The sequence below is a fragment of the Brassica oleracea genome, chromosome C1 (genome assembly GCF_000695525.1).
Source record: "Brassica oleracea var. oleracea cultivar TO1000 chromosome C1, BOL, whole genome shotgun sequence".
In the NCBI taxonomy this organism is placed as follows: Eukaryota; Viridiplantae; Streptophyta; class Magnoliopsida; order Brassicales; family Brassicaceae; genus Brassica; species Brassica oleracea.
In genome coordinates, this window is record NC_027748.1 from 34,918,612 (window position 1) to 34,938,658 (window position 20,047).

The 20,047-nt window shown below is 36.5% G+C and overlaps 1 protein-coding gene and 1 pseudogene across 1 annotated transcript; both read right to left on the reverse strand.

Annotated features, from left to right (window-relative positions):
* Positions 1-12,947: 12,947 nt before the first annotated feature.
* Positions 12,948-15,022, reverse strand: LOC106292431 (annotated as a pseudogene).
* A 1,961-nt stretch (positions 15,023-16,983) lies between these two features.
* On the reverse strand, positions 16,984-18,473 carry LOC106338363. The gene is made up of 2 exons (XM_013777363.1): positions 18,116-18,473; positions 16,984-18,005 (listed from the first exon to the last, which is right to left on the reverse strand). Exons 1-2 carry the CDS (start codon positions 18,471-18,473, stop codon positions 16,984-16,986), a joined length of 1,380 nt encoding a protein of 459 aa, XP_013632817.1.
* Positions 18,474-20,047: the final 1,574 nt, after the last annotated feature.

Sequence of the window (20,047 nt, forward strand, 5' to 3'; positions counted from 1 at the left end):
TTCAGTACCTTGAATCTTGGCGTCCCAAGAATCAGTATTAGATACATCAGGGCCGGCCGCATATAAGGGTTTATGATCGGCCGCAATCGCTATTAGGGTTTTGGGATCGGCCGCGGCTACGACTCGGGATTTTGGTTCGGCCGCGATCGTGTCTAGGGTTTTAATAACCTCGGTTTCATTATCTGCACCTTTCTTAGTTTTCCAAGGGTTCTTATCTTTGGATCCTATTGGTCTACCACGTTTCAAACGTTGTCTAGACTCTGTAGCAACTTGATTGGGTCCCTCTTGAACATCAATATGAATTGGTGCATTAGCAGCTGGTATATATGACTTAGTCACTCTTTTCGGGTCAGCAAAGGAATCTGGCAATTGATTAGCTAGCTTTTGTAAATGTATAATCTTTTGGAATTCTAAATCACATTCCTGAGTCCGAGGATCTTGCCAAGATAAGGATGTTTGATTCCATGTAATCTTTTTTTTTTTCCCAGATTATTGCTATCTCCCCCTAATGTTGGATGTTCGGATTCATCAAAGTGATAATCCGCATACCTGGCCTTAAATAAATCACCCGTAGTTGGCTCATGGTATTTTATAATTGTGGGAGAATCATATCCAACATATATCCCCATCCTCCTTTGAGGTCCCATCTGTGTTCTCTGTGGTGGAGCAATTGGTACATAGACGGCACAACCAAATGTCTTAAGATGGGATATGTCTGGCTCATGACCCGTAAGCAAATGTGATGGGGAATATTTATGTTCACTAGATGGTCTAATACGAATCAGTTCGGCCGCGTGCAAGACTGCGTGTCCCCAGGCTGTGGCCGGAAGCTTAGACCTCATAAGCAATGGTCTAGCTATTAGCTGAATTCGTTTTATGAATGATTCGGCCAAGCCGTTCTGTGTATGTACATGTGCCACGGAGTGTTTCACACTTACCCCCATGGACATACAGTAATCATTAAACGCTTGGGACGTGAACTCACCAGCATTATCAAGACGTATAGTCATGATGCTTTAGAGACTTTTATATCAAAAACTTTCATTCATTAAGTTATAATAAGAAAACAAGTTCAAAGCAATATCAAAACATAAAAAACATAAAGCAAAGAACACAAAAACATAGATGGTCGAAATCATCTTTGCTCTTTTTAAACAATCAGAAGTTTCATAATCCATGATATCATCTTTTTCATGATTGAAATCTTCTTCACCATCTTGATATGTCATATGAACTTGAGGATTTTTCCCTTTCAAACTCTCTTGGTAGAGGTCAACGAGATGTTTGGGAGTCCTACATGTCTCAGCCCAATGATTATCCATACCACATCTATGGCACACATATTTGGTTGAGTTTTGTGGCTTGAAAGATGTACCACGGCCTCGTCCATGTCCACGGCCTCCATAGGAGCCACGGCCATATGAGTTGTCTTGGCCTCGACCAAACGAGTTTCGGTCTCGACCACCACGTCCATGCCATTTTTCACGACCACGGTTGTGTTGGCTATCACTCTGGACATGGTTCGACTCTTTCTTATCCTCTACGGCCGCATGTGCCTCAGGTAATGGGTTTGATCCAGGAGGTCTCAATTCACTGTTCCTCATCAACATCTCATTGTTTTGCTCCACAATAAACAAGAGATCAGATTAGCATAAGTAGAGAAGCCCTTCTCACGGTACTGTTGTTGTAACAACACATTGCTTGTGTGGAAGGTGGAAAAGGTTTTCTCAAGCATATCCTTATCCGTTATATCTTCACCACACAGTTTCAATTTTGAAACTATTTTAAACAGGGCCGAGTTATACTCGTCCACGGACTTGAAGTCCTGGATTCTGAGATTCCTCCAATCATACATAGCCTTTGGTAATAACACCGTTCTCTGGTGATCATATCTCGTTTTCAACTCTGTCCAAAGGTCTAGAGGATTCTCAATAGTCAAATACTGATCTTTGAGACTCTCAATAAGATGATGGCGTATAATTAATATCGCACTGTATCTATCTTTCTCACTTGCATTATTGCCCTCGGTAATACATTCACCGAGTGCCTTGGATTTTAATATGATCTTAGTATCAAGTGCCCATTGCAAATAATTATCTCCAGAGAGATTTGGGGCAGCAAAATTCAAGTTGTTGATTTACGACATCTGAAATCATATATTCATTCTTTAAGATTATAGTGTTCAATGTTCTCTATAAGATGCAATCAAAACAATCAGATGAGGTCACACGACCAAACGGATATGATGCATGATAAGCCGCACGGTCAAGATAAGGATGATCAACCTTAGCAAACGTTTTCTATATGATCTTAATGCAATCGGTTATTCATCCTAGCAAGAACGATTCTAAGTGATCATGGAAACTTGAAACCTCATAAGTAATCAAGCAATGCATCAATGGGTTAATTTACTATCAACCTTATGATCATATTCAATCAATTAATACAATTAGGGTTTCAATATGAACAAGCCGGTCATGTTAAGTATTTAAACAAGATGAGAACAACTTAAACCTAGGCGATTTCTTTAACCTTAATTCATTCAATTGGATCATCAATTCAAAACAACCGAATTCAAGAATGAGTTTAATCAATCCTAGCAATCAGTTCTATGTGATTATAATCAGATTCAAAACATTTAATCACATAAACAATCAAATCAATTTCGATTTCAAATTTGGGTTTGCATGGTATGCATGCGGCTAGGCTTTAGGGAATTAGGGTTTCGATTTTGATCTTAGATCATTGGGGGTTTTGAGATTCAAAACCATTAAGGTTTTGGACTTTAATTGATCAAACAATCAATCTCGATTAGGGTTTGGGGTATCGAACTTATGATTATGAGCTTTGATTTACTCATTGGGGTTTTGATCTATTACCCTATGGTTTTGATTTCAACATTAGATCATACTATTAGGGTTTGTAGTTTTTATGGTTTCGATTCTTATCAAACAATCAAATTCGATTATGGGTTCTCTTTAAGGTTTTGAATTACCTTAACCTCAAGTAGGGTTGAATGGACCACCAAAGAGATGAACAGCGAGCTGGAACTGATCGGAATGCGGGCTGTCCAACGTGCTGATCGGGTCGCGAGCTGTCCACGAGCTGTCTGAGATCGTCTTGTTTGCGAGCTGAGGTTGAACAAGCCGAGATCGTCTGAGCTAGGATCAGGAACGCCTTGAGCTGAAGCTGATCGGGAACGGATTGCAAACAAGGATCGGGATGTAAGGTTTCGCGATCAAAATTAGGATGGTTCGCCGGTAAAGATGTTCGCCGATTAGGGTTAGGGTTTTAGGCGGTTTGTTTTAGCTTAGGGATTTAGATTCTATCGTGCTGATAACGTGTTGTGAAACTAGAGGATATAATCTATGTTTCTGTATTATTCATAAACATAAGGAGCCCTTTATATAAAGGGAATTACACCGTCATAGAATAAGGGGAAGACTAAAGAAAGGAAATATAAATATGGAAAGAGTACAAATCATAATCTAATAAGGAGAAGACAAGATGTTGATTCTCTCTCTCTCCTCACGGTCGACTCTCTCTCTCTCTCTTTAGCATTGAGGCGGTTATGAACCGGGCCGGTTATGAACCGGGCCGGTTATGAACATCCACAATATGATTTATAACATGATTGTTTGTTTAATCAAATATTAAAACTAGACGGTGTATTTTTATCATCATGGATCATGTTACCCTAATAGTATAAGAAACTAAGCAATTGAAGTTAACAGACGTTTAGAAAAAAAGTTACCATTTGGTCGGCTAAAACCATCTTGAATATTATTTTAGAATTTATTTTTTTACGTGTGTCTCGCTTACGTTAATTCTTACGATGATTAGTTACAGAGGTACCCTTAATGAATTAAATATTATATTTAATAATTATTTTTATTATGAAAATATTTAATAATTTATGCCAGTTAAATTTTTAATTTTATTTTCTTTTTTTATATATTTCCAAATAAAATATATAATAAAAACTATAATATTATTTGAGAAGTCAGTTTCTTACGTGTGTGCTCACGTTAATTCTTACGATGGTTAATTATAGAGATACCTTTAATAAATTAAAATATTATATCTAAGAATAATGTTATTAAAAAAATATTTAATAGTTTATGCAATTAAATTTTTAATTTTAGTTTCCTTTTTTATACTTACAAATAAAATATATATAATAAAAAGGAAATATTCATATAAATAAAACCAAAGATTATATTTACAAAAAAGGAAAGAAAACATATTTACATGGATCAAAGTCTTTGGTCGATAAACTTAACATGTATCACAACTACTTTATTATTAAATAGGTATTGGCCCGGGTTACATCCGGGGTTTTTGTTTAATTTTTAATCTTGTTTATATAATTTTGTATGTATATTTTGGCATATAAGTATTATAAGTTGCTATTAAAATAGCTGGTAGACAATTTAAAATTGTTTTAAATTATTCATTTCTTTTTGTCTTACAAAATTGAATTTTAATTTTGTTATTGAAAATTACATATAAGATAATGAGCAAAATGAACAGAAAACAAGTTAAATTAATTTTAGTTAGATTGGTTGAACTGTAAAACATGTTTCAGTTCATTGATCCCAACGTGAAGATTAGGACTAGTGATTTGAACGATGCGTGGATGGTTGCGAAAAACAAAGCATGATCTAAGCTCTTTCTCGAGACTCTTCAAGAAATCCATTAGAGATGATTTCTCAGCGCAGAAACGGTATTTGGAATCTCTCATGATAGATACGTAACCGAAACCACCTGGCCCAAGAAAAGAGACAAACTCTAGTGAAGAAGAGCCGTCAACGACAACATTGTTGTCTTCTTCTGTACTCATCGTCTTGTTCGACATACTGTTTCTGAAATTAGAACCTATGCTTCAAAGTGCATCCTAATTTATAAGAAGAAGAAGCTAACTAACTGAAGTCAACCGGCGCGTCTAGCTCTGGTGGTAAAGGGTTCACAGTTGTGAGTACCGCCACCTGGGTTTGATTACCCGCCACTGCGGATTTCACATTCGGGCCGCACCGACACAGATTAGTCTTTTGAACCTAGGAAGCCGTTGGAAAAACTGTCTATAATCAAAAAAAAAAAAAAAAAAAAAAAAAATAAACTGAAGCCGGTTGTTCACTATTTTATTTTCCTTTTCCTTTTGTTTTCGTGTTTAATTTCCTTTTTTCCGAAACAGAATCTTTAATTTCCTTTTTTAAAGTAATAAACTTGTAAACCGAAATAAACCGGCTCGATAAATTAACTTTTGTTCAATTGGCCTTCGGTTTATTTTACTCACAAAATCAACAACACCTCCTCCTTGAATTATTTAGGGTCTTTATCTGAATCTCTCTTGCTACCTATTCAATTTCTATGCTTCTCTTCGATGCATTTGGATCATTATCTTTTTCATGTTTGGGTGCTTGTTTAGTATCGATTGACTCGCAGTTGAGTTGAATTTTCACATCTGCGCCAGGTCTACGTAACTGCAAAACACAGTTGATTCCTGAAGATAAAATAGAACAGACTACAGCCTGATAATATTACTATCTCAGTTAAACTTGTACCAGAATCAGAACGGTTAGATCATAGCTCCATTACAATACAGCCAAAGAGTATAAATGAAGAAAATCGTATAAATGAAAAGAGTGTACCCGAACTGAAGATAGACAACCAAGATCATAGTAACCTGTCACTTTAGATGATCAACCCATTCATTTGAATTGTCATCTTCTATTTGTAAATCATACGAAATATGATATGACTTGTTCTGAACAATAATTAGATTAAAAGGTTTTCTATCATTTAAAAAAAAAAATTTGCTAATATTGATGCATGTGTTTAATCGATAAGATTCAATGAATTCAACTTAACAAAAACATCAAAACAATGTCAATCCAGTGTTTACAAAATGTTAGAGACTAAATGAATGATTAAATAAATGTTTACATATATACTTAAATCAACTTTTTGTCAGCATTTAAATCAACTAATCGATCTATGTAGCTATTTAAGCTGTTACAATAAGCTTCAACAGTTTTTTGAATACATTTTTAAAAGGGATGCAACGCAAAGACAATAACGATATTGTAAAGAGTAAAAGAAAATTAGATACGCCAAAGTTGTTGATCAAATCAATGATGTTGGTAGAGTTGTTGATCAAGCCAATGTTGTTGAGCTGCCAACATTCATATCGAAATATAAAGAGAATGAAAGAATAGTCTACTCAAGGACATAAATTAGATTTGAATTTCATGTGTTCTTAGTGTGTTTATACATTAAATATTGAATATTATTTGTTATTTTGAATCTCGATATTCTATTTTGTTTTGGAATTAGTATTTTTGATCTTTCCATGATGTAAAATAAATAACAAATAAAAAAATCAAATTTTAATATAATGAAAAGCAAAAAAAAAATTCAAATTTTCTTATAATATGAAAAAAGTGAAAATTTCTATATGAAAACATAAAGTGAAAAATATGAGAAAATGAAAGTGAAAAAGTATGAAAAATATGAAAAATTAAAAGTGGAATTACATATGGAATGGTCAGTTTGAATTTTACAACACGTCTTTTATTGAATGCGCAACATTTATCTATTGTGAAATTTTCATTAAGTCTTCAAATTTATTAGTTTAATAACAAACAACAAATCAACCAAAAAGTATGAATGTTGGTGGTTAAGTTCAATTTAATTATACCTAGCAATAAAGAGTTGACCAAAATCACAAATCATCGTCTCTCTCATTTGCCGCTTAAAAAGAAAAAAATCTCTATGTACGATTTTAGTGTTTTCTCTCCTTCGACATGTAAGTAAACCTTGTTTTCCAGATTACTTGTTGAAATCAAAGATCCTCTAAAAGTTCTATGCTAATTAAGGTTTCTAAACTTAGTAAATATAACAAGTTCAAGTTTAAAGTTTTGTGGAATACGTTCGGTTAGATGATTTGTTTTTTTTTTTTTTTTGAGATTTGGTTGAATGTATTTTGTAGATCCATGAATACTCTCTTGTAATTAAGTTGGAATGTGTTGGGATTATCATACTTGCCCACTTCCATATGGTTATCGATTCTCTGATTTTAAAAAATTTCTTAGTTGGTATTTAAAAACCATAAACTCCAACTAAAAATAGATGCACCGGAGTTGGTTATCAAAGCAATGTTGATGGGTCAAGAACACCCATTTTGAAATCTTCTTCTCATAACCAGTGATTTCCATTTCTTCTCTTCCATCCAACAATTACAAGATGATTTTGGGTATAATTTGATGGTGACAAAGTGTAGGGATACACATCCAAATTTTCCCTATACACTGATTTGGATGATATTGTGGAAGATGCATGAATATCGGTTACAAATGATTTCAGAATTGGAAACTGTGTAGGTAAAAGAAATTGTCACGTGCCTTTGAATGAGCTCTTAGTGGACTAATTATTTATGTTAGGTGGACTAATTAATTATGTTAGGTGAAAAATGGTACTTGCATTGTATCATAAAATTTATTACTTTTTACACTTTTATAAAAATAATAAGTTTTCTATAAATAAATAAGTTTTCTTGAGTTGGGTTAAATATATTTCTTTCATCCATCGATAATCCCCTTTACGTTGGACTGTACAGGGATTACCAAACTTTCTCACTTCCAAATGATTATCCATTCTCCAAATTTAAAAAATTTCTTACTTAGCGTTTCAAAACTAGAAATTCCAATTATGTTTTTGCTACTAATTAATAAGTTGTTTCTTATGGGAGACGTAAATGAGCTGATGGATCTAGATGCACACATGCCTCTCAAAGAATAAGGTTTCATCATTGTGCTGCTAGCAACAGAGATCCATGCAATATCTATATTGATAGGAAAAGAAAAACAGATGCACCATAGTTTTCTATCAAATCAATGTTGTTGGTTGCCAACATCCATATCAAGTCTCCCTCTCATAAAATGTAATCTTCATTTCTTTTTTTTCTTACAATATTTACGAGATGATCTTGGATATAATGTGATGTTAGCGAAGCGTAGGAATAGACTTAAAGAAGATTCTACAAGAGGGATTATATTTGAATACCCGGGAGAGGATCCATCCGTGGGTTGCACCTCCCACCCAGAGGTTACGTCTGTGTCTTTAATAGACCAGGGTTTAATCTTTTTGTTTACAAAAAAAATGAATATAAATAGAAGAATTAAAGAAAATTCTACAAGAGGGGAAAAAGATCAACTTTGACTTCCATGCGGTTTTGAGGTGTTTAGACATTGAATATTAAATAATGTTCTATCATTGAAACCTATGTATTCGCTTTTGTTTTAAAATTGGTATTCAGATATGTTATTCATATGTTCTATGTTCAAATAGGTATTCAAGTATTTTGTTTAGGATGAAAAAATATTTTTTTTTACTCAAGGAAGACAAAAGTGATTCAAAGATTAATTTTAAAATTCTATATAAATAAAGTATTTATAATACACATTTGAATATTTCTACATTAATGTAACAGGTTACACAAAGTACTAATAAAATATGCATAATAAATTAATGCACTCATAGACAATTGGGTGTTTTGCTTAGTGTTAGTAAAAAGATAGAAAAATTGCCTCAAACAAAATGTTTTGTAGTTGTTATATCTCATCTAAACCTAAATACTATTTACAAGAACATGTTTGCAGACCAAAAACAGCTCGTCTTTGTCAACTTTTTAAACCTCGATTATGGACTAGTAATTGCTTTAGTCTTGGTTCAAGTTTCTATTTGGACTAATGATTGCTTTATCAAATAAAAACATCAAAATTTTATTATAATGAAAAAAAAAACTTATATAGATTTCCTTCTTTTTTTTTTGTCATCAACTTATACATACTCATACTGACTCTGTAAACAACATCGGGAGATCTGCATCCATGTGAACAACGAAATACCGTTGCGTCCTTGCACTGCGTGCTAGGCTATCCGCCTTGGTATTTTGCGTTCTTGGTACATAGATGATCTCTGATCGGAGGAAACTTTCTTTCAGAGTTTTTAAATCTTCCAAATAACTTGTAAAAGCTAGCAATTCTTCTGGTTCTGAAACCATCTTCACCAATTGAGAACAATCTGTTGCAAACGTGACCTAAAACTGATGTAAGTTCCTCATACATTCCATTGCCCAGATTAGTGCTTCCATCTCTGCGTGGAGAGGAGAGAGACTAGCTCTAACATTTCTCGCCCCCATCAACCCATCAAATCCTACTAGCGTATTATACCAACCTTGTCCGGAAAAAGTATCATTCTCTTTCCAAGAACCATCTGTGAAACACCATCTTCCTGGAATCGCCGGAAGTATCCTAACCTCCACATTTTGTGCTGTCCTCTGGTCGTTCAATATATGTGCCTCAGCCCAAAGTGTTGATTCTGTTTCTGCCAACTTAAGAGTTTCCCTAGGATCAATGTCCAGGTTGCTAAAGACTTTATTATTCATTCATTTCCAAATGTACCATAATATCCAAGCAAACTGATGATCATTCATCTGAGGAAAGACTCTCCAAAAAAGATGATCCATGTTTGTGAAGAGAGAAGATGTTGGGAAAATATATGGGTTTGATGGTATCTTCGAGAGAGCTCAACCCTGAAGTGCTGGAGGACATTCGAAAAACACATGGTTTATTGATTCCTCAGAGGCTCCACATCTTGCACAACATATGTCCCCTTGTATTCCTCTTGCCTGCAGATTCTTCTTGACTGCTATACATCTGGTCACCAATTGCCATAGAAAATGTTTTAACTTTGGTGGACACCTAATTTTCCAACAGAACGCCTTTAATACATCGACTGTAGGTCCAAGGAGTAATGGTGGTCTTTCTTTGTCTAGATAAACTCATTCTTTCTGATATCCAGATTTAACTGTATATTTCCCATTTTTTGTAAAATGTCATCCCTCCCTGTCTGTCATCTAAGTTCTGCTCAATGGTATACTTTCTATAATTTTCACATCCTGTGGATCCACCAAATCTCTAATTGCCTGCAAGTTCCAAGTTTGCGAAGTGGTATTAATAAGGGAATCCACTGTAAGGTCTGGGTACAAATTGTGTTAATTTTTATTGGCTGGTCTCGGGTGAGTGGTTGGGAGCCATGGATCGTTCCATACAGAAATAAAGGATCCTGATCCCACCCTTTTGATTAGTCATTTGCTTACCAGAGATATAGCAGATACTATACTCCGCCAGCCATATGACGGAGAATATGAACGGATCGGTTCCAGGGGTGAGGCATTCCTATAGTATCGACCTTTGAAGACTCGAGAAAATAAAGTATTTGGCTTCTCTATCAGCCGCCACAACTGCTTAGCAAGCATCGCTGTGTTGAAATAAGTGATATCTTTAAACCCCAAACCTCCTTCATCCTTATCGACACATATTTTGTTCCATGATTTCCAGTGCATACTTCTTGTGCTTCCCCCTGGGCTCCACCAGAATTGTGCTACCGCACTCGTTAGTTTTTTAACGGTTGCCTTAGGAAAACGATAACAAGACATCACGTGATTTGGTAATGCCGTAACCACTAATTTAATGATCACTTCCCTTCCTCCCTTTGTGAAAAACCTAAAAGTCCACCCGTTGACTCTGTTATTTAGTCGGTCCTGTACAAAGCTAAAAACTTGTATCTTGGAACCTCCGAGATTTTCTGGTAAACCTAAGTAAGATCTCATTCCTCCTTCTGGATACCCAAAATATCCCTTAACTCCTGTCTGGTTGATTCTTCAATTTTGTGGCCAAATTGGATGGACGACTTATCAAAATTTATAAGCTGACCTGATACTGTCTCGTAATCCTTTAAAATCCAGAGAATGGTTTGGTACTCCTCTTTCTGAGCTTTACAAAAGAAGAGGCTATCGTCCGCAAATAACAAATGAGATATCGCTGGACATGCTCGAGCTAGCTTCATTCCCGTTAGTTATTGCCCTCTTTCTGTCTTTTTTATGTTTACAATTAAAGCCTCTGTAAAGAGAATGAATAAATAAGGAGATAAATGATCCCTTTAACGTAAGCCTCGATGTGGAACAATGAGACCACGTGGTTGACCATTTAGTAGAACCCGATATTGAACCGATGATATATATAGATTTTCTAAAAGTATGAAAACATAAAAGTTACAATTCCCAGAGACTGATAATAAAACACCTAGTTTTAATATAGTTTTGATATTCAATACATATATTAATTGAAATACAAATTGATTTTGCATCTTTTGCTTTACATATAAATTAATTTTCAGTATTAAAATTTTACAAAGTTTACATTTTTAAAGTTGTAAATTTAAAGGCATCCTATATTTATTCTGTTGTCATTTCATCTAGGTGTTTCCTATAACTATGTTTGTATAATATTCTCTTTTAAACAATCATATCTCTGTTTACTAAAAATAAAATTAGCAAACTTCAATTCAACATATGGTTATTTTTCTTATTTATTATATTTTTCTTTGCATTTTATTAATATTAAATATTTTCATATACATATACATATTTGTTATCTTTTTTAATTTCTTCTCTGGATTATATGAGAGAGAGACGAATGGGGTTAATCAAATATGAGTGTATTTTAACACAAGTAAAATACACTACAAATAATATCACTGATTCACAGTTGCAAAATGAGTTGCCTTATCTCTCTCTCACTTTTCTAAGAAATCTGAAGTTAAGGCCAATTCTTTTCATGCACACACAACTGGTCCGGATATGGAAGCGGTGATGTTTGAGGCTTCATGTATCGTCCCTGCAAGTATTTAAGACATTCAGCTCACATAAGAAGAAGTAATAACAATTGAACACTGCTTAGAGCAGCAATCTATCTCTAATCTCTCATTGTGTAAAGTGACAAAGGTCTTGGCTATGGCTGATCAGCTGCATTGTCTTCTGAAGTTAGAAAAGTGTCTGTCACATTGGTTACAGTTTCAGCTTCTGCTGGTACACACAAGAAGGCTGAGTCGTGTTCATCCACAAACAACAAGCAAAAATCTGAGAATGACACCTTCAACTTAACACACGTATTAAATATGGTTTTAAGATACCTATTGCACACTACCATAAAATGTTTCCAGCACGTCATCGCCTAGAAGCAACTCTTGAGTTTTCTTCTGCAGATGATATTTCCTTGGGACCTGTTGATGCAGGAGTTTGGTAAGGTTGGTGGTAGCACCAATATTCCGGGGGCCTAGGCGAAAAAAAAATATTTGTAAAAAATAAAAAAAATTGAGGACCCAATTATAATAAATTAAAAGATTGGAGGCCTATTTGTTAATGATTATTTGCTGATTTTTTCGAAAAAAATGGGGGTCCCTAGGCGGTCGTTTCATCCCGATCCCTCAAGACCGCCCCTGGCACCAATACAGACATATAAACACAGATGCATTCCCCAAAGCAGGCTGCATTGAGTCTCTCTTCTCCAAGACACATTCCATAATTTCAAGCTTTTCTACAGCTGGGCTAAAGACACAGACACTGCATGTTACCTTTTCTTCTCCCACAAACAAACAAAACCATTGTAAAATAAAAACATTTTTCTTTATCTTTGTTTTGGAACTTCATTTCCTTAAACACTCTGCAAAAGTGTTTAACTGGCGAATAAGCATCATTCAGAAGGATGACTACAACAAAATATTTGAGTTTTAAAATGCAGACTCATACTTGCACAATACTAACTGCTCTCTGACCGCTTAGAGTTCCAGCTCTTAACTCGAAACCTGAGCTTCAGTACGTAGCTCTCTGATAAGGTGAAAGTAGAAGTCTCTTAAACCCCAAATCTCTAGCGGAAAAGGTAGGACGTTTGATGATGGTGCTCTTCTTGCATTCCACCAATCCATTGGTTAACAGAACCAGGGTAGGGTCGTTACACATACATGATCAACTAACAATAATAGACGTTTGGTCTAAGATGGCTTATGTAATGATAGCTAACCTTTGACACTCTATTATCCAAAAACATAACAATCACTTTTCTCACCGACATACAAAAACAAACTCAAAGCAACAGAGAATCAAATGAAAACAATCCCATCCATAGATAGAAGAGGTTGAATAAAGGTTCAGTCTGAGACGGTTTTCAAGACAGTTAAACAAAAAAAACAAACTGCAGGCAAATTCCAAAAGGGGAGTTTGGCAAAACTAGGAGATCTTTTTGTTCTTCAGCCACTTCTGTTCCAAATAATCGCTCACCAGAAGCTGAACATTGCAACCAGATAACTTGCTGTAGAGTTCCAAAATCTCCTGGACAAGTTTCGAAATTTCACGGTTTCCTAGCTGCGTAGGATCATTCTCTTCAACATAGACCTCCATCTCCTTCAAACACGGAAAGTAGTCCAAGAAATGCTTTATCATCGCCATCTCTTTCATCGTCCCTCTAAACCCTTGAATCTCCAGCTCTTTCACTTGACAAACTGTGAGTGAAAGCCCTTTTCCCTCCCGCGAAACGCAGTCACAAGCATCCCCGCACTCATCTGTCACATGGTGCACCAGACCCTAAAAGAGTACCAACAAGACCATAAGATAAAGATTCAAAGTATAAAGTATGAATCTATGTTTGGCATACCTCAATGGCTAGAATTTCTAAATGTGGACAGTTCCTAAGAAGAGCTGGCATTGCTTGCCATCCTCGATCCTTGTCACTCTTAATAGATAATGATTTGAGGTTGTTGAAAACTCACATAGAAAGCACCTGAAAGCAAGACAAAACAAACCATTTTGGAATTACATATGTTTCAAAACCTAATCATATACATTCCAAGAGAACTGACCTCAAGAGTATCAGGAAGCAAGTCAAGATTCGGAACATTCCGTATGCCATGAAAGAGTTTCCACACATTACTATACCCGAGAGCATCTTCCTCGTCAAACCAAGCATGATCTGGATCTCTAAGTCGCTTGAGTTGGTCTTCGCTTAAGCAGAAGATGATTCTAGCATCAAACAACTTTTCCATATTAACCACGGGAAAGTCCGATGCAACGAAACCATAGTAGACCAAGTGAAGGAGACTCGGCGTATCAAACGATAAAGCGCTTAAACAGTCGTTCAGCTTTATCGTTAGCGTCTTGACGCTTGCGCTTTTGACAGTGACATTGACATACATATCTTTCCACATAACCTCAACCAGTTGCAATTCCTCAAGGGAAGGAAGAGCGCGAAGCAGAGTCTCAAACTCGATGGGACAAACAGGAACCGAGTCGAGAACCAGAGTCTTAAGCAACGGTAAAGAAACGCGATCAGCAGCCAAGGCTATGTTACTCCCACAGTCAATTCTCAGACTAACTAGCGTGCTGCACTCGAAGCATTTCGGAGAGAGCTGGTAATAATTATCATCTTCATCTTCATCTTCGTCATAATCCAGAATAATTGCTAGATCAAGATCCGAGACGCCGCGCGCCAACGCACTGCTAATCCAACTATCTAGACGTGAGACACTTGAGGGAGAATTTCTTCAGCGGAGAGTTGCCTTGCAAAGACATAACTCTGTCGACGAAGTTCATGAAGCTCTGTATGATCTCTCTTGCCTGTCCCGCTTGCCCTCTTCCGGGTGAAGGAACGCAGAGTCGTCAAAGGTGAGATAAGGGAGAAAGGCGAGAAGGTTGCCCCACCTCTTGGCGAGAATCGATGTCAAAGCAGCCTCCTTTGTGGTAAGGAAAGAGAGTATGTGGCAAAGAACCTCGTCTGGGAGATTGCTAACACGATCCATTTAAATAGACAAAAAGGTCAAAGCTTGCAGGACTTCACTGACATACAAACAGAGAACCAAGGTTTAATCATATATTCAGGTAACAAGCTGACTAAATCTAATATAGAGAGAAACCCAATCAAGTCAAAGGAGGAAACTTTGAATCAAGAAACCCTAAGAAGAGAATAGAATCAGTAGTAGCAGCAGAAGAGATGATTAAAGCTAAGGGCATCTACCTGTTCACAAAATTTAATCCAACAACCAAGTTTAGAGATTTTCAGTGTATACATCCACTGAGGGGTGAGAGCAGCTGAGATTTGAAAGTGTTAAATCGCTCGTTTTTTTTTACTTTCTTACAAGCGGAGATACGAAGAAAAAGCAAAAACACAATGGATTTTGATATTATACATATCCAGTGAGGGGTGAGAGCAACTGAAATTTGAAAGTGTCAATATTTTTTTTTGGTTATATCAATGGTTTACTTTTTAAATGTCACCGGTTTAAATTGATGGTTCACCTTAAAATGTTAACCGGTTTAAATCGATTGGTTTTCTTCTATTGAATCTGATGGTTCACCTTAATATAGAATCTCAATTGTATGATCTCAAATGATAAGAATATCTCTCTTATTAATCTCTTAAGGAAAATCACTCAAAACCTTAAGCTCTTTCACACAATCATAAAACTCATAAGCTATATATACAACACATTGGTATCTTCTTATATAGAGATTAGATTACTCCTAAACTCTTAACATATTTCATATTTCCTTTTCCTAATCCTTTTACTAAATTATAACTCGGTAGGATTAGGTCTTTAACTTATATCTCAAGTTTCCTTTTCTTTCAAGCTTAATCCAACATTCTCCCCCTTAAGCTTGAAATCCATTTTCAACAAGTCTTCATCAATACCTCTTATCTCCTTGAGCTTCAATTTGCCGAATGCTTTCATCACAATATCGCTTCTCTGTTCACTCTCGGTTGTATGCCGATGTAACTTTTGAAGCCATATAGGTTGTTCCATAGCTTCAGTCCCTGCCATGTCTTCAGCTTCACATGACGGTAACACAACAGTCTCTTGTTTTCCTGAGCCCCACGTAATTGAACTTTCACCATCATGAAAGATATGTTCTGCCACGCTCTTGCCATCATCCGAGTCAATTCTATGACCTCTAACAATATCTCCAACAATTGGTATCTCAGCAGTTTCACGTATCTTCATTGCAGTTTCATGAAACTCTTCGAATATTTGCATATCTCGTCTTATCATCCTCACACAGAAAGATAGCTCCGGTCTGGTCATCAAGTAGCCGACATTCCTCATGTATCTTGTAGCATTGCTGTCCTTTTCAATTTCAGACCTTGATAGCTTCAACCCATATTCCATCAGTGTATGTATCATAATGTAATTCTCCATACCATTCTCTTCCAGATCAGACATGTCGAATTTCAACGCTATCTCTGTGATAAAGTCTTCAGCGAACTTCTCCTCTGTTTCTGTGACAAACAGATCATTCTCGCAAACTGTAACAAATCTGAGACAGCTATTCACGATTTTCCAATAAACCGATGACGTTTTGGAACCTTGTTTAAACCGCAGCTCAAGAATCACTTGATTTCATTTGTTGCTCCAAGCTCTCGTTGCATGTCCTAAACCATACGTCACGTTTCTTCCTTTTACTTTGAATCGTTTGGTCTTGTATGGCCACTGTAGACCACTCTTCTTTACTCCATACAGAAGATCCACTAAACTCCATGTCTCGTGTTATATAATGGAATGTGTTTCATTTCTCATAAGCTAGTATCAATGTCTTTAATTCACTTCCCTCTTGAAAGTTTCTTGGCTTATTATTTAAACTTAATAATAGCAACACATAATCTTCAAAGCTTTTATGTTTGTAGCTTTGTCTTCGTAGCCCTCTCAATGTCATCTCATCATCTGCCATTTTCTCCTTATCACCAAGAAACAGAGCATTATACGACGTCGTCGTCGCAGCCTTGCTTCCGTTGTTTGAAGCTACACTGAATATTACTCTCATGAATAATTCTTCAGCGACCACTTGCCACCTCGAAAGAATCTTGTTGCCCACGTCTTGTTCTAACGTTTTGGTGACGGTGAAAATTGTTACCGTTTTGGGAACAGGAACAAGATTGATCTTCCATGCTAGAAATATCCCAAAACTCGCTCCACCAGATCCTCTAATCGCCCAAAACATATCTTCACCCACAGAAGCTATGTCGAGTAATTTACCATTGGCATCAACCATCTTTGCGTCTAACACGTTATCTCCACCAAGACCGTATTTCCTCATCATTGAACTGTGCGCACCACTTTTATATGCCCACATATGCCTAAGCTCGTGCATAAACCGGCTGGAACGCCATAGACTCTGCTCTTCTCTGTTTCTGTGTCAACGAGCTCCCGCTGTACCATTGATTTATTCGTCTCGAGATTTATGTATCTAAACCTTGTGTTCTCTCTACTTGAGTCACTCTCCATCGCCAAAGATAGACATATAGGTTTATATACTCCCATACAAACTTTGTATAACCGTTTCTTCGATCTTATAGCTCTGACCAATAGTTTGCTGTCACAATCATGCATGGTTAGATATTCATCTTTCAATCTCACATCACATCCTGATTCCGTTACTTGTCCGAGACTGATTATGCTGCTCTTCAAGTCTGGAGTGAAATAGACATCGGCCATAGTTCTTATCTCTCCATTCTGGTCAATAAGCTCGATAGACCCTTTCCCTTTGATGTTGATACGCGAGTCATCACCAAACTTGATTTTTCCTGTAATAGACTTGTCGAATTTTGCAAAGTACCGTCGATTTCCAGTCATGTGATTAGTGGCTCCATTATCAAGATACCACATATTATCTTCTCCATTAGACTCGTACTTCCTCGGCATCACTTTTCCTTCATTAAGATAGACCTCTTCAGGCATCATAAGCACGTCTGCTTCTTGAGTGTCAGCTTTATCTTGCTCTTGTGTCTCTTGTAGCTTGAGGAGTCGGTCTGGACAGGTAGAGGCGTAATAACCCATCTTATCGCATCGAAAACATGTTACTCTCGACGTATCTGTTCCTCCATTATAGTAGCCTCGACCTCTGCCCTTGTAGTAACGTCCTCCTCTTCCTCGATATCCTTTATAGTAATCATGGTAATTGCGAGCGGATTGCTGTTCTGTATTAGAGTACATAAGCTTGCTTCGGTCCTCTTGATTATTATCTTCTTCTTCTTGAACCCGTTCTTCATAAGCCTTTAAACGTCCCACAATATCTTCAAAACTCGTGTTCTTAAGATCAAGGACTTGCTCAAGGGATGCTACAATGTGTATATATTTATTGCGAGGGAGGCTCACTTTTTGACAAGTTTTGATTCTTTAATCTCTTCTCCTAAGGCAAAGGATTTTGATGAAATTTCAGATAGCTTGCCGGCGAAGTCATCGATTTTCTCGGTGTCCTTCATCTTCAATCTATCAAATTCTGCCATTAAGGTTTGCAGTCTAGCTTCTTTTACTTTGATAGCATCCCAAACTTTTTTTGATGTATCTAACTCTCCGACTTGTAGTACTAAGGCCTCGGGTATTGCTTGAAACAACAGAGAAATAGCCATGTCTTTTTTGTCATCCTCTTCCGTTGCCGTCACTATAATACTCCACACCATATGAAATTTAAGCATGTTCTTCATTCTAATGGCCCATACAGTGTAGTTCGTCGAGTTTAACATCGGACACTTGATATAAGATCGCTCTCCTACCTTTGTCTTCATCGTAGCAAGTTCGTCTCCCATTGCTCGGGTCGGACATTAGGTTTTAAAGATCTTTTGATGAACAGTATTCATTGTGAACAGTACCCGTTGGTGAACAGTGCTTCGTCGATGAACAGTGTCCTGATATGAACAGTGATCTTGAGAACCTAAAGCTCTGATACCAAATATAGAATCTCAATTGTATGATCTCAAATAATAAGAATATCTCTCTTATTAATCTCTTAAAGAAAATCACTCAAAACCTTAAGCTCTTTCACACAATCATAAAACTCATAAGCTATACCACACATTGGTATCTTCTTATATAGAGATTAGATTAATCCTAAACTATTAACATATTTTATATTTCCTTTTTCTAATCCTTTTACTAAACCATAATTCGGTAGGATTAGATCTTTAACTATTGGAGTATGGTTTCTATAAAGATTAGGAAATCATACAACTAGATTTTAGATAAGGTTTTATCTTGTTTTCCTAGATAGCTTTGGTTTTAAGTTTTCCTATTGTCAAAATACTTTACTTGGTATAAATACCAAGCTTCATTCTTAATAATATTCAAGTTTACTTTGATCCCAAACTATAATTTGTCATGGTATCAGAGCTCAAACAAAACTAAAAAACATCTTAAACATCCTCATCATCTTGTTGTTCTTGCAAAAATCGCAAAAACAACATATCTCTTTCAAAAATTCTTGTGTCTCGAACTTCTTGATACACAAAACATCCATTCAAAACATCAACTAATCTCTCATCTTCAACAATGGCGATCAATCCTGCAACAACCGAAATCAAATACAAGACAATCTCACGATATGACTTATCATCGAATGACAATCCCGGTGCGGTTATCTCACAACCGCTCCTCAACGGATTGAATTACGATGAATGGGCTATAAACTTTCGTATGACACTTAGCTCACGAAAGAAGTATGGCTTTCTTGACGGCAGTCTCACAAAACCGATAGCCGATTCAACCTACCTTGAAGATTGGACGGCAAACAATCATCTCATCGTGGATTGGATAAAACAAACCATTGAACCAAAGATCAGATCATCTATTTCAACTCGGGAGATCGCGAAAGACTTATGGGACATAATCAAAAAGCGATATTCTGTCAAAAGTGGAGCACGACTTCAACAACTACGAAACGCGTTAGCAAACTGCAAAAAGAACGGATCTCCAGTTGATGAATACTTTGGCCGTTTGACAAAAATATGGGACGGAATCGCTGACTTTATGAACTCGAAGCAATGCAGCTGTGGCAAGTGCGAATGTGACTTAAACTCAGCACGGGACCAAGAAACAGAGATGCTGCGGGTTCATGATTTTCTATCAGGATTGGATGATGCTACTCATGGAGTCATTCGTTCTCAAATCTGCGCAATCTCACCTCTTCCTGATCTTGATAGTGTTTCTCAAACCGTCTCACAGAATGAGATAATCCGTTCAACCATAACTCCAGAAAATCCTGTAATGGGGTTTGCTTCTCAAACAAGACCGCAATCTACAAAGCCTACCTCATCCCGACCTACAAACAAAGATCCTACACAACAATGTACTGTCTGTGGTTGGACAGGATATGAAGCTTCAGGTT